The sequence below is a fragment of the Lynx canadensis genome, chromosome A2 (genome assembly GCF_007474595.2).
Source record: "Lynx canadensis isolate LIC74 chromosome A2, mLynCan4.pri.v2, whole genome shotgun sequence".
Lineage (NCBI taxonomy): Eukaryota > Metazoa > Chordata > Mammalia > Carnivora > Felidae > Lynx > Lynx canadensis.
In genome coordinates this window covers 64507856-64520921 of record NC_044304.2, presented here as the reverse complement: position 1 = coordinate 64520921, position 13066 = coordinate 64507856, and the positions used below count along the sequence as shown (strand labels likewise).

At 40.7% G+C, this 13066-nt stretch overlaps 1 protein-coding gene across 2 annotated transcripts in view; it reads left to right on the top strand.

The window, feature by feature from the left end:
- LOC115508690 (zona pellucida binding protein) overlaps nt 1-13066 on the top strand; it is a 122935-nt gene that overhangs the window by 30461 nt on the left and 79408 nt on the right. For both annotated transcript variants that reach the window (XM_030307641.1, XM_030307643.1), the window contains one exon: nt 8374-8592. In XM_030307641.1, the coding sequence (XP_030163501.1) occupies nt 8374-8592 (219 nt within the window). The remainder of the gene's footprint in view (nt 1-8373; nt 8593-13066) is intronic.

Here is a 13066-nt window from a genome sequence, read left to right as displayed (position 1 = left end):
TCTGTCTAGCACACTGAAAATCTCGTGCCAATTCTTTCTGGCCTGCCAAGTTTCAAAAGAGAGATCAGTCACGAGTCTTATAGGTCTCCCTTTATATGTGAGGGCACGTTTACCCCTTGCTGCTTTCAGAATTTTCTCTTTATCCTTGTATTTTGCCAGTTTCACTATGATATGTCGTGCAGAAGATCGATTCAAGTTACGTCTGAAGGGAGTTCTCTGTGCCTCTTGGATTTCAATGCCTTTTTCCTTCCCCAGTTCAGGGAAGTTCTCAGCTATGATTTCTTCAAGTACCCCTTCAGCACCTTTCCCTCTCTCTTCCTCCTCTGGGATACCAATTATGCGTATATTATTTCTTTTTAGTGTATCACTTAGTTCTCTAATTTTCCCCTCATACTCCTGGATTTTTTTTATCTCTCTTTTTCTCAGCTTCCTCTTTTTCCATAACTTTATCTTCTAGTTCACCTATTCTGTCCTCTGCCTCTTCCATCCGAGCCGTGGTGGTTTGCATTTTGTTTTGCATTTCCTTTAAAGAGTTTTTCAGCTCCTCGTGACTGTTCCTTAGTCCCTTGATCTCTGTAGCAAGAGATTCTCTGCTGTCCTGTATACTGTTTTCCAGCCCAGCGATTAATTTTATGACTATTATTCTAAATTCACTTTCTGTTATATTATTTAAATCCTTTTTGATCAGCTCATTAGCTGTTGTTATTTCCTGGAGATTCTTCTGAGGGGAATTCTTCCGCTTGGTCATTTTGGATAGTCCCTGGTGTGGTGAGGACCTGCAGGGCACTTCCCCTGTGCTGTGGTGTATAACTGGAGTTGGTGGGCGGGGCCGCAGTCAGTCCTGATGTCTGCCCCCAGCCCACCGCTGGGGCCACAGTCAGACTGGTGTGTGCCTTCTCTTCCCCTTTCCTAGGGGCGGGATTCACTGTGGGGTGGTGTGGCCCGTCTGGGCTACTTGCACACTGCCAGGCTTGTGGTGCTGGGGATCTGGCGTATTAGCTGGGGTGGGTAGGCAAGGTGCACGGCGGCAGGGGGGGCAGGCTTAGCTCGCTTCTCCTTAGGTGATCCACTTCAGGAGGGGCCCTGTGGCAGCCGGAGGGAGTCAGATCCGCTGCCGGAGGTTTGGCTCCGCAGAAGCACAGAGTTGGGTGTTTGCGCGGAGCGAGCAATTTCCCTGGCCGGAACCGGTTCCCTTTGGGATTTTGGCTGGGGGATGGGCGGGGGAGATGGCGCTGGCGAGCGCCTTTGTTCCCCGCCAAACTGAGCTCTGTCGTCCGGGGGCTCCGCAGCTCACCCTCCCTTTGTCCTCCAGCCTTCCCGCTTTCCGAGCAGAGCTGTTAACTTATGACCTCCCAGACGCTAAGTCGCGCTTGCTGTCTGAACACAGTCCGTCAGGCCCCTCCGCTTTTGCAAGCCGGACTCGGGGGTTCTGCTTGGCTGGCGAGCCGCCCTTTCGCCCCGGCTCCCTCCCGCCAGTCCGTGGAGCGCGCACCGCCTCGCCGCCCTTCCTACCCTCTTCCGTGGGCCTCTCGTCTGCACTTGGGTCCGGTGACTCCGTTCTGCTAATCCTCTGGCGGTTTTCTGGGTTATTTAGGCAGGTGTAGGTGGAATCTAAGTGATCAGCAGGACGCGCGGTGAGCCCAGCGTCCTCCTACGCCGCCATCTTCCCAGAATCCTCTGTTTTGTGTGTTATTGATATAATATATTACATTAATTGGTTTACAAATGTTAAACCAACCTTGCATTTCTGGAATAGATAAATCCCACTTGGTCACGATGTATAATTCTTTCACTATGCTGTAGGATTCAGTTTTCTAGTGTTTTGTTAAAAGTTTTTGGCATCTGTGTTCATAAGACATTGGTCCATAGTTTTCTTGTGGTATCTCTTTTGTGTGGTTTTGCTATCAAGGTAATACTAGACTCATAGTATGAGTTGGGAAGTTTTTCTTCCTCAAGATTTTGGGAGAGTTAATTTAAAATTGTTGACATTTCTTAAAATATTTTCTAGAATTCTTGAGTGAAGACATCTGGACTTTGGTTTTTCTTCACTCTATATACATATACGTATGTATGTATGTACGTACGTACGTATGTGTATATATACTGGTTATTAATTCTCTTTGTTTATTGTAGCTCTGTTTAGATCTTCTGTGTTTTTATTGAGTCAGTTTTAATAGTTTGTGTCTTTCTAGGATTTTTCTATTTTATCCAAGCTAATTATTGGCATACAGTTGTTCATAGTGTCCCTTTGTAGTAATTTTTTTATTTTGTAAGGTCAGAGTAATTCTGCAATAATGCTGTTTCTTTCATTTCTGGTTTTGAGAATTTGAATCTTCTCTATTTTTCTTGATTGCTTTAGCTAAAGGTTTATCAATTTTGTTCACTTCTTGAAAAAACTAGGTTTGTTTCATTGCTTCTATTTTTCTTTTCACTATACCATTTATCTCTGCTCTAAATTTTATTATTTTAATAATGATAATTTTCTTCCTTCTGTTTGCTTTAGGTTTAGTTTTCTCATTTTTTTCCAGTGCCATAAGGTTAAAGGTTAGATTACTGATTTGAGATCTTTCTTTTGTGATAAAAGCACATTATATATACACACGCGCACGCATGCGCACACACACACACACACACACACACTGCTAAGTACTGCTTTAATTGCATCCCATAGATTTTGTCTTTATTTTAATTTATATGAAGATATTTTCTAACTGCTCTTTTGATTTCCTTATTTGACATATTGGTTATTTAGGATGCTATTGTTTAATTTCTGTGTCTCTGTAAGTGTCTCAAATTTCTCTCTTACTCTAATTTTATTCCATTTTAGAGAAAATACTTTGTATTTCAATCCTTTTAAGTTTATTGAGATTTGTAGTGCAGTATCTGCAACATCTTTGAGTATTTGAGTGTGTGCCATGAGCACTCCAGAAGAATGTGTATTCTGCTGTTTTGGGTGGAGATCTGTAGATACTTGTTAGGTCTGTTTGTTCATGACACTACCCAGGACTTCTATTTCTTTGTTGATCTTCTGCCTAGTTGTTGTATCTATTATTGTAAGTGGGTGTTGAAACCCCCAACTAATAATTGTTGTCTGTTTCTTTTTTTATTTGTCAGTTTTTGTTTTGTTTTGGTACATTGTTCTTAGGTGTGTCTATGTTTCTAATTGTTCTGTCTTACTGAAGGATTGTCCCTTCTAATAAAATGTTCCTTTTTGTTTGTTTGTTTCTTCTAAAGTCTCTCTTACCTGATAATTGTATAGCCACTTCTGCTTTCTTGTGTTTGCTGTATGCATAGTATATCATCTTTCACGTTACTACTTTCTATCGGTTTGTGTTTTTTTTAATATAAAGTGTGTCTCATGTAGCCACCAGATAGTTGATACTGCTTTTTCAATCCAGTTTCACAGTCTGTGAAGAGACTAGACAGTATCATTTTTGACTGGATAGTGTCTTTCCTTTACATTTAATGTCATTTTTATATCATTAGATATACTCTGCTGTTTTATTTTTTGCTTCATGTGCGTTCCTGTATTTCGCATGAATTCTTTGGAATTAAAAGAATAATTCCTAATGTAGCATTTTAAGTAGTGATTTTTCACTTTGTATTTGAGTTTTATTTCCTTACTGATTGTTCTGAGGATTACCACATACATCTTAACCTACCTTACAGAGTCAGCTTGACATTTATACTAAATTCCACTGAGATGTAGAAAAGTTACTCTTACATATACATATTCCTTTTCTCTGCTTTTTGTGGTATAAATATTATGCGTGTTATATTTGTAAATGTTACACAACTATCAATAGATAGCTCTTATTTTGCATAGTGTTATGTGTTTCTGAAAAGCCAGAAACAGAAAGGAGAGCCAGTGTGTGTTTGTAGGTTTATAGCTTACTAGCCTTTTGTTGCTCATTTTTTATTCTCTTCATTTGTTCCCATGTATTCAAGTTACCACCTGTAGTCATTTCCTTGGCCCAGTGTAGGGGACCAGTGGAACATCATACACAAATCCTTTACACAGTTGCTTTTTCTATCAGTAAAAGGAAAAAAGTAGAAGAAATATGCACTTATTCTGTCTTTGTAATGACATAATTACCTTTACCGGAACAGTTTGTTTTTGGTGTGGATTCCGATTACTGACTACGGTCATGTTCTTTCACTCTAATCTGAAGAACCGCTTTTAGCTGATTCCTTCTTCTGCCAGATCACAATCTACTCTTGAGCCCCTGAGTCCATTTTTCCTTTCAGTGCTTTCATTTTTCATCTGCAGAATGTGCACTTCGTTCATTTTTTATAATTTCAAACTTTACAAATATTAGTTATGTGAAATTCTCATTATACCTTCCTTCTTTAATCATAATTTCCTTTCGTTATTTTAACATATTCATAACGGATGCTTTGAAATCTTTATCTTTTAAATCCCACATCTGATCATTCTCGCAAGTGGTTACTGTTTCCTACTTTTTTCCAGGACATGAGTCATTCTTTCCTGTTTCCTTGCTTGACTCAAATTTTTTTCAGAACCTGGACTTTTTAGATAGCCTGGAATCTGCTGCCCTCCCCAGGCTTGTAATTACTTGATGTTTGTTCAGCAAGTGCCTAGATCATTTCCATGAAGTTCGCAGGTGTCTAGATCACTTCCATGAAGTTTGCTCCTCACTCACCATAATGTGAAGCCCCCCACCCCCAGCCCCTAGTTTGTTTTAGGAATGGCAGCAGTTGGTTTTTAGCAATGCCCTGGGCATAAATTCCTCTGAAGGCTGATCCAGTGAAGTATGCCTTCCTTTGAGGGGATATTCCCCTGGTCAGTGTTTGAGACTCTCTCTGACCCCAGGATTGCTGCTTGCAGCATAGACTTCCGGAGTTGCTGTCTGACAGACTAGGCAGCCTGCGTGCAGTTCACCTGTCCCCCCCAGGGAGTCACCTCCCCACCGTCTTTCCCCAGACCTCCTGGGTTTTTGAGACTGCCCCGAGGTTCCAGCTTCCTGGCACTTTATCTCCAGTGATGCCTGTTACTTCCAGAAGAGATTCTGAGCTCTCTGCTCTCCCGCCTGCTCCTGCCCCCTGGCACATCCTCCCACCTGACCCGCAGTCTGGAGCTGGGGTGAGGACACGAGTGCCCCCCTGCTCTAGGAGCTTGGCGGCCAGGGAGGGGTAGCAGCAGCATCCCTGGGACCCCTGGGTTTGCCGCTCCAGCTGTGGACCCCTCACCGTGAACTGGGCCAGGGCAGTCAAGGGCAGCGAGGGCCGCCGGGGGGCATTGTCAGCATTGCCACAGCCAGTGTCAAGCCTCCGTGGCATGAAGTGCTGGCCAGTGGAAGAAGGGAGTCGTCCCCTCCCAGCTGTCTCAGCCATACTCACCTGCACCTTCCCGCCAGGAGCAAGTAGTTCTGCTTGGCAGGAGAAGTGCTGACCCCCCCTGCCCCTCCTGGGGGGCTGCTGTCTGGGGGCTGGGGAAGAGGGCGCCCCACATTCTCATCTGCCCAGTCTGGAGTACTTTCCATCTCGCTGGGCCGAGAAGGGAGGGAGGTGGAAGGTCTGGGTTCACCACCCCGGACTCCCTGTTCTTACTGACTGTTAGGAGATTTTTTTGAATAAATATTTTTTCACTTTTCTCTTTGTCCTAATGTCCCCCAAAACTCAGTTCCCCTCTTGGTGGGTGTTGAGCCTAAAGGCACAACTGAGCCAAGAATAGGAAAAGGAAGGGTTTTACTAGCAACAAGTAAGGAAAACATTGGGGATCTTTCCCAAAGCAGAGTCTCCTCGAATTGGGGTAAGTCACCAGGGCCAGCGGCTTCCTCAGTTCTCTGGCTTTGGTGGGTCCAGAATCTGAGCACTCGGAGGGCTTTAGATCCCGCAAAGGTACCTGAAGCGTGTGTGGCGGGTCAGGCTTCACTTTTGAGTCTGCACGGGGAGTTTTAAAATATGGGTTTGTTTTTGTTTGTGTACAGATTTTTTGTTTGTCTTCCTACCGACAGTATTTCCGTTATCAGAAAAGAATAGTAGATAATAGTTTATGAATATCTTCTGGCTTTGTTTAGTACAAGAACATGTTTAGTCTGCCCTAGTTTGTGCACACTTTTTCCTCCCCAACCGGCGCCTCAGCCACCAGCCTGTGGATTGGTCTAGGATTGTGTTGGCAGGCAAATGGCATTTCACCTCTTTGGTGGTGCATCATCTCCCCTACTGCCACCCAAAAGTGTGTTTAAATCGCTTGGCATTCCCCGCCAATAGTTTGCAAGTCCACAAAATGAGTGGCTTTGGACTCCGTGTCTTAGCTGTTTTTCAGCTTTGACGTTTTACGTCGATTCTTTTAAAAGCTGGTGATGGAAAAAAATGCAGTGAACTGCTGTCCGCTCATAATTAATTGAGATATTTGTCAGAACTAACTAGCACCGGGAGTTTTATCACCGATTTATTGTCGCTGATATTGGCGCGGTTTTGGAGTGATGGTGGTTCAGAGCTGTTGGCCAAGAAGAATTCTGGAGATGTCTTTGGTGCAAAAAGGTGATTTTATTAAAGCACGGGGACAGGACCCGGGGGCAGAAAGAGCTGCACTGGGTTTATGAGGATTGACTGGTTCTATAGAGGCCTCCAGAAGGACTTCGATGTGCTAAAGAGGACTCATAATGTCCCTGAGGCCTTGCTGTTGTCAGGCTAAGGCTGTTTTCCCTCCAGGAAGGCATTAACATTAAGACAGTTGGGAGTTTATTGGAGGAATGTTTTACTCTGCCTGTCTCAAATATTTGTCAATGGGCTATACTATTGACAAATATGTGTAACATTTGAGAAACATTAAATATTGTCAATGGGTTATAAAGAAATTTAATTGGGGGCACCTGGGTGGCTCAGTCGGTTGGGCGTCCGACTTCGGCTCAGGTCATGATCTCACGGCCCGTGCGTTCGAGCCCTGCATCAGACTCTATCCTGTCAGTTCGGAGCCTGGAGCCTACTTCGGATTCCGTGTCTCGCTCTCTCTCTGCCCTTCCCCCACTCACGCTCTGTCTTTATCAAAAAAAGGAATAAACGTAAAAAAAAAATAAAAAGAAATTTAATTTTATTTACCATTTCCTTCTTGTCTTTGTTTCCCACATCACTGTGGAGAGGAGGGTGATGTTGGGGCTCCAGGAAGCTAAGTCTATGGGTTTCTGGAGATTAGGCTATTGATAGGATTGCCTTTTTCTTGTCATTTACTAAGGTATTTGTAAACTGGTGGAGACTCATGTCCTGCGTGACTGTGATCGCTTATCAGTTAAATTGTTTTTTCCCTTTCATTTGTTCTTGGGCAGTCAGGAGTGCCCCAGGAATGTTGCGCAGAGCCCACCTTACTGGGGGTGGGGGGTGTTTGCCGGGTGTCAGCTCGCCTGACGCTCCCTCAGCAATCATTAGACTGTCTCCTGGCCTGTTAGTTCCTACACTCTTTCCTAGGCCAGCAGGGCCTAAAATAACTTTTCACACGTCTCGGAAACTGTCGTTCTTTTTCTGGGAACCCCTCTCTCTTTCTGCTTGCATTAGGACCATTTTCAGAGATTATAAATGGTTGTTTTTTAAAAATAATTTACGTTATTTTTCATTGGGATGTGGGCTTCTGTTTCTCCAGCTGTCATGTCCTGCTACTATAATTGTTTTAATAATATTTTTAATAGTCATTACTTTATTAGATGTACCATTTATTATTTAGTAGTAGTTTGTTTTCAAATGTTTGACAGATTTTATTTATTTAAAAAAAATTTTTTAATGTTTATTTTTGAGACAGAGACAGAACATGAGCAGGTGAGGGGCAGAGAGAGGGAGAGAGAGAGAGAGGGAGACACAGAATCCAAAAGCAGGTTCCAGGCTCCAAGCTGTGTTTGATGGATTTTAATTGTTTATTTGGATTTTGATTTGTGTCAGAGCATGTGGTTACATAATATATGTAATTATTATGGATTTCTTATCATCTTTATTTTTTTGTGTCATTTCAGTTATATATTGAAATGGGCAGGAAAAATGTTCCCCATTTCAGATATTGTAATGGCACTCGATAAAACTGGTAGATTTATGAGAAACATACTATTTGTTGCTTATAGCTGGTAATTATATGACTATAGTTTATTCTAAGATGAATATTAAGAGAACTTTCATTCCTAAGTTTGAGGAAGAATAATATATTGGTTAAGGGCGTAGAGTCTGGGGCAGGTTTCTCGGTTAGAATCTTAGTTTTGACACCATAGGCATGGGAGTGTGACATAACCCCCGTATCCCTCAGTTTCCTCAGGATGGATATAAAAATACTATGAACTTATTCCAAGTAATGATTTCTCTTGAGTAGTTGCAATGCATTTGAATTGCTTAAATAACCGCTTTTGTGTTATTCTGTTTAATTTTTTACAGCTTATCGTGAGCCTCATTATTATTACCAGTTCACGGCTAGATATCATGCAGCTCCTTGCAATAGTATTTATAATATTTCTTTTGAGAAGAAACTTCTTCAGATTTTAAGCAAATTGGTTCTTGACCTTTCATGTGAGGTTTCTTTACTGAAGTCTGAATGCCATCATGTTAAAATGCAAAGAGCTGGTTTGCAGAATGAATTGTTCTTTACATTTTCAGGTAAGTAAACACAGTTCTTTACAGAAAACGAATAGCAAATTTTTTAAAAAAAATTTTTTTTCAACGTTTATTTATTTTTTGGGGGACAGAGAGAGACAGAGCATGAACGGGGGAGGGGCAGAGAGAGGGAGACACAGAATCGGAAACAGGCTCCAGGCTCTGAGCCATCAGCCCAGAGCCTGACGCAGGGCTCGAACTCACGGACCACGAGATGGTGACCTGGCTGAAGTCGGACGCTCAACCGACTGCGCCACCCAGGCGCCCCAAAAAACGAATAGCAAATTTTAAAGACATGTGAATTACCAACAACATTTTTAGAATGTAAATGTTATAGATCTGAATACTTTTCATGTTCTCTACTCTGGCTTAGTTCTGATAAGCCTCAAAATAAAATTCTACTGATTTACGTGCTCAGTGAAAATTTTGCACTCTCAAATAACTAAACCTTGCTATGGTAACTTATTAGAGAATGGGGTTAGTATAAGGAAATGCCTATCTTGATATTTGACTACAGGATTTAATTTGCAAAAAGCATCTAAGTGCAATAAGATGAGTTAATATAGATCAGAGGGACCGTTCTAACAGCTTACAGTGCTTTTCCTAATAACACAGAGTGGAGGCCCAGTATTTTCTGGAAATTTCAAGGAATTTTGAGGAATTGATTTTAGACTTATATAAAGGGCTTGTTGATGAATGAGCACTTTGGAATAACTGTCGTTGTATTTTACTGGGTCCCATGGCAATTGACTCCGTCCCCTTTCCATCTCAAATGATCTTGCTTGCCGTACTCCTTTCTTCTTTACTCTGTCCTTGATTCCTCTCCTGCTGGTGTTTGTATTCACTCCTCTCTCTCTCTTTTTTTTTTTTTTGGACATCTAGGATTAAATTTTTAGACACACCTGAGAGCTGTGAAGTTTACAGGAAAAGAAGAAGAGAAGTTCAGCCCCATTTTCACGGTCTTTTTTTTTATCTTCCTTACTGCTTTTCTCCTTCTCCAGAAAAATTGTGAAAGTTATTCTGCAGCTGCTGAGACAAAGTATCACAGTTAGACTGGTTCTTCAGCTCTTCAAGGACCCACTGTTAGCATTCATGAGTCATGAGGTCTTTTACCCAGTGTATTTAATAGGTGCTGTCATTAGGCATTTAATAGTCCTTAGAAAACCTTGGAAGTATAGTTGAACCCATAAGAGAAAAATGATGGTAATGGAAACAAGGCACGGTGGGCTTGAGACGCATTTCTCTAATGACTAATGATGCCGAGCACCTTATCATGTGCTTACTAGCCATTTGTGTGTATTCTTTTTTGGAGAAAAGTATATTGAAGTCCTTCGTCCAGTATTTCTTTTTCCAGCTTTACTGAAATAAATTGATACGTAACATTATGTAAGTTGAAGAAGTAAGGAATAAGGATTTGATACACATATATATTACAACATGATTACCACAGTAAAGTGAACATATCATCTCACATAGTTACAGCTTATTTTATCTTATTATTTTATCATGGTGAGAACTTTTACAATCTGCTCTTATAGCAACTTTCAAATATACCTTATTGTTAACCGTATTCACCATGCTCTATATTATATCCATATGCTTATTCATCTTCTAACTAGAAGTTTGTATCCTTGGTCTAACTTCATCCATTTCCCTCAGGCCCTACCCTCTAACCCAGCATCCACCAGTCAGTTCTCTGTTCCTATGAGTGGTTTTTGTAGATTCTACATGTAAATGAGATGAAAGTATTTGTCATTCTCTGTTTGACTTAATTTCACTCAGCACAATGCCCTCAAGGTCCATCCACTTTGTTGCAGATGGTAGAATTTGCTTTTTCTTCACAGATAAATGCTGTTCCATGGTGTCTGTATGGATACATCCTTACACACAATCGTTTCCTCTACTGTGAAGAAGTTTTCTAGTTTGATATAGGTCCATGTTTTGGTTTGGTTTCGTTGCTTGTGCTTCGGCTGTCATATTCATAAAGTCATTGGCATGTTCACTAAGGAGCTTTTTTGTATGTTTTCTTCTGGGAATTTTATGGTTTAGGTCTTACACTTAAATCTTCAGTTCAAATTAATGGTTGGGATTGGCGTGAGATCAGAGTCCAGTTTAATTCTCTGGCATGTGACTGTTTGGTTTTCCCAGTACAATTTATTGTAGAGACTACCTATTCTCCATTGAGTATTCTTGGCTCCTTTGACCTTATATGCATGAGTTTATTTCTTGGGCTCTCAACTCGGTTCCATAGATATGTGTTTTATGTCCGTACCATACTCTTTTGATTACCGTACCTTTGTAATATACATTGAAATTAGAAGTGTATTGCCTCCAGTTTTTTTCTTTCCCCGAAGTACATTGGTTATTCAGGATTCTTTGTGGTCCCATAAGAATTTGAGTGTTTATATTTCTGTAAAAGATGCTGGTGGAATCTTGATAAAGATTGTATTGAATCCATAGATTGTTTGGGTTGTATGGACATTTTAACAATATTGATTCTTAACCTTATGAACCTGGGATATCTTTCTACTTACTTGTGAGTCTTTAGTTTCCTTATCAATATCTTACTGCCTTCAGTGTACAGATCTTTTTACCTTATTGTTTAAGTTTATTCCTAATTATATTGTTGTTTTTGATATTATTATGAGTGGCATTGTTTTATTTCTTTTAAAGTAACTTGTTACTGTATAGAAATGCAATTTATGTTTGTATGTTGATTTTGTGTTCTGCAGCATTACTGAATTCATTTATTAGGTCTAACAATTTTTTTGGTGGAGTCTCTTGCATTTTCTGTACGTATGATTGCATCATCTGCAGGCACAGACATTTTTACTCATTCCGTTTTCATTCAGTTGCCTTTTCTTTCTCTTGCCTGATTGCTCGGGCCAGGACTTCTAATACTGTTACTATAGGAATGGTGAGAATAGGCCTCCTTGTCTTGTTCTTGATCTTAGAGAAAAATCTTTCAACCTTTTACCATTGAGTATGATGTTAGCTGTAGGCTTTTAATATGTTGGAGTACTTTCCTTCTGACCTGATTTGTTGGGAGTTTTAATTGTGAATGACTATTGAATTTTGCCAAACACTTTTGCATCTACTGGGATACTCATAGGATTTTTTTTATTCTATTCATGTGATGCATCATACTTGTTGATTTGCATATGTTGAACCATCCTTGCATCCCAGAGATGACTCCTACTTGATCATGGGGTACGAAGCTTTTAATGTGCTATTGAAGTTGGCTTGCTGGTGTTTTGTTGAGAATCTTTCCTTCTGTATTCATCAGGGGTGTTGGTCTGTAGTTTTTTTTCTTGTAGTGTCTGTATCTGGCTTTGGTATCAGGGATAACAGTGGCCATGTAAAATGAGCTTGGGCATGTTACCTTTTCTTCAGTTTTTTAAAAGAGTTTGAGAAGGATTGACATTGAGTTTTTAAAAATATTGGGCAGAATTTGCCAGTGAAGCTATCTGGTCCTGGTATTTTTCTGTTTGGGGAGGTCTTGGTGACAGATTCAATTCTCTACTTGTTGTTGATCTGTTCAGATTTTCTGTTTTGTCATGATTCAGTCTTGTTAGGCTATATGTTTTTAAGAATGGATCCATTTAGGGGCGCCTGGGTGGCGCAGTCAGTTAAGCGTCCGACTTCAGCCAGGTCACGATCTCGCGGTCCGTGAGTTCGAGCCCCGCGTCAGGCTCTGGGCTGATGGCTCAGAGCCTGGAGCCTGTTTCCGATTCTGTGTCTCCCTCTCTCTCTGCCCCTCCCCCGTTCGTGCTCTGTCTCTCTCTGTCCCAAAAATAAATAAACGTTGAAAAAAAAAATTAAAAAAAAAAAAAAAGAATGGATCCATTTATTTTAGGTTGTCCAGTTCTTGGTATATAGTTATTCATAGCCACCTTTAATGATCCTTTGTATTTCTTTGGTATCAGTTGTAATGTCTCCAGATTCATTTATAATTTTATTTATTTGGGATCTGTCTTTTTTTTTTTTTTTTTTTTTTGCTTGTCTAGCTAAAGGTTATCCATTTTGTTATTTTTTCAAAGAACCGGGGGCACCTGGGTGGCTCAGTCAGTTAATCATCATCTGACTTCAGCCCAGGTCATGATCTCACCATTCGTGAGTTTGAGCCCTGTGTTAGACTCTATGCTGACAGCTCAGCATGGAGCCTGGAGCCTCCTTCAGATTCTGTGCTTCCTTCTCTCTCTGCCCTTCCCCCGCTAATGCTTTCTCTCTCTCTCTCTCTCTCTCTCTCTCTCTCTCTCAAAAGGAAATAAACATAAAAAAAATAATTCAGAAAACCAGCTCTTCTTTTTGTTGATAATTTGTTTTATTTTTCCTGTTCCCTATTCCATTTATTTCTGCTTTAATTTCTTTTGAGTTTTTATTTAGTTCCAGTTAGTTAACACATAGTGTTATATTAGTTTCAGGTGTACAACCTAGTAATTCAACTTCCATGTATCACCTGGTACTCATCATGACA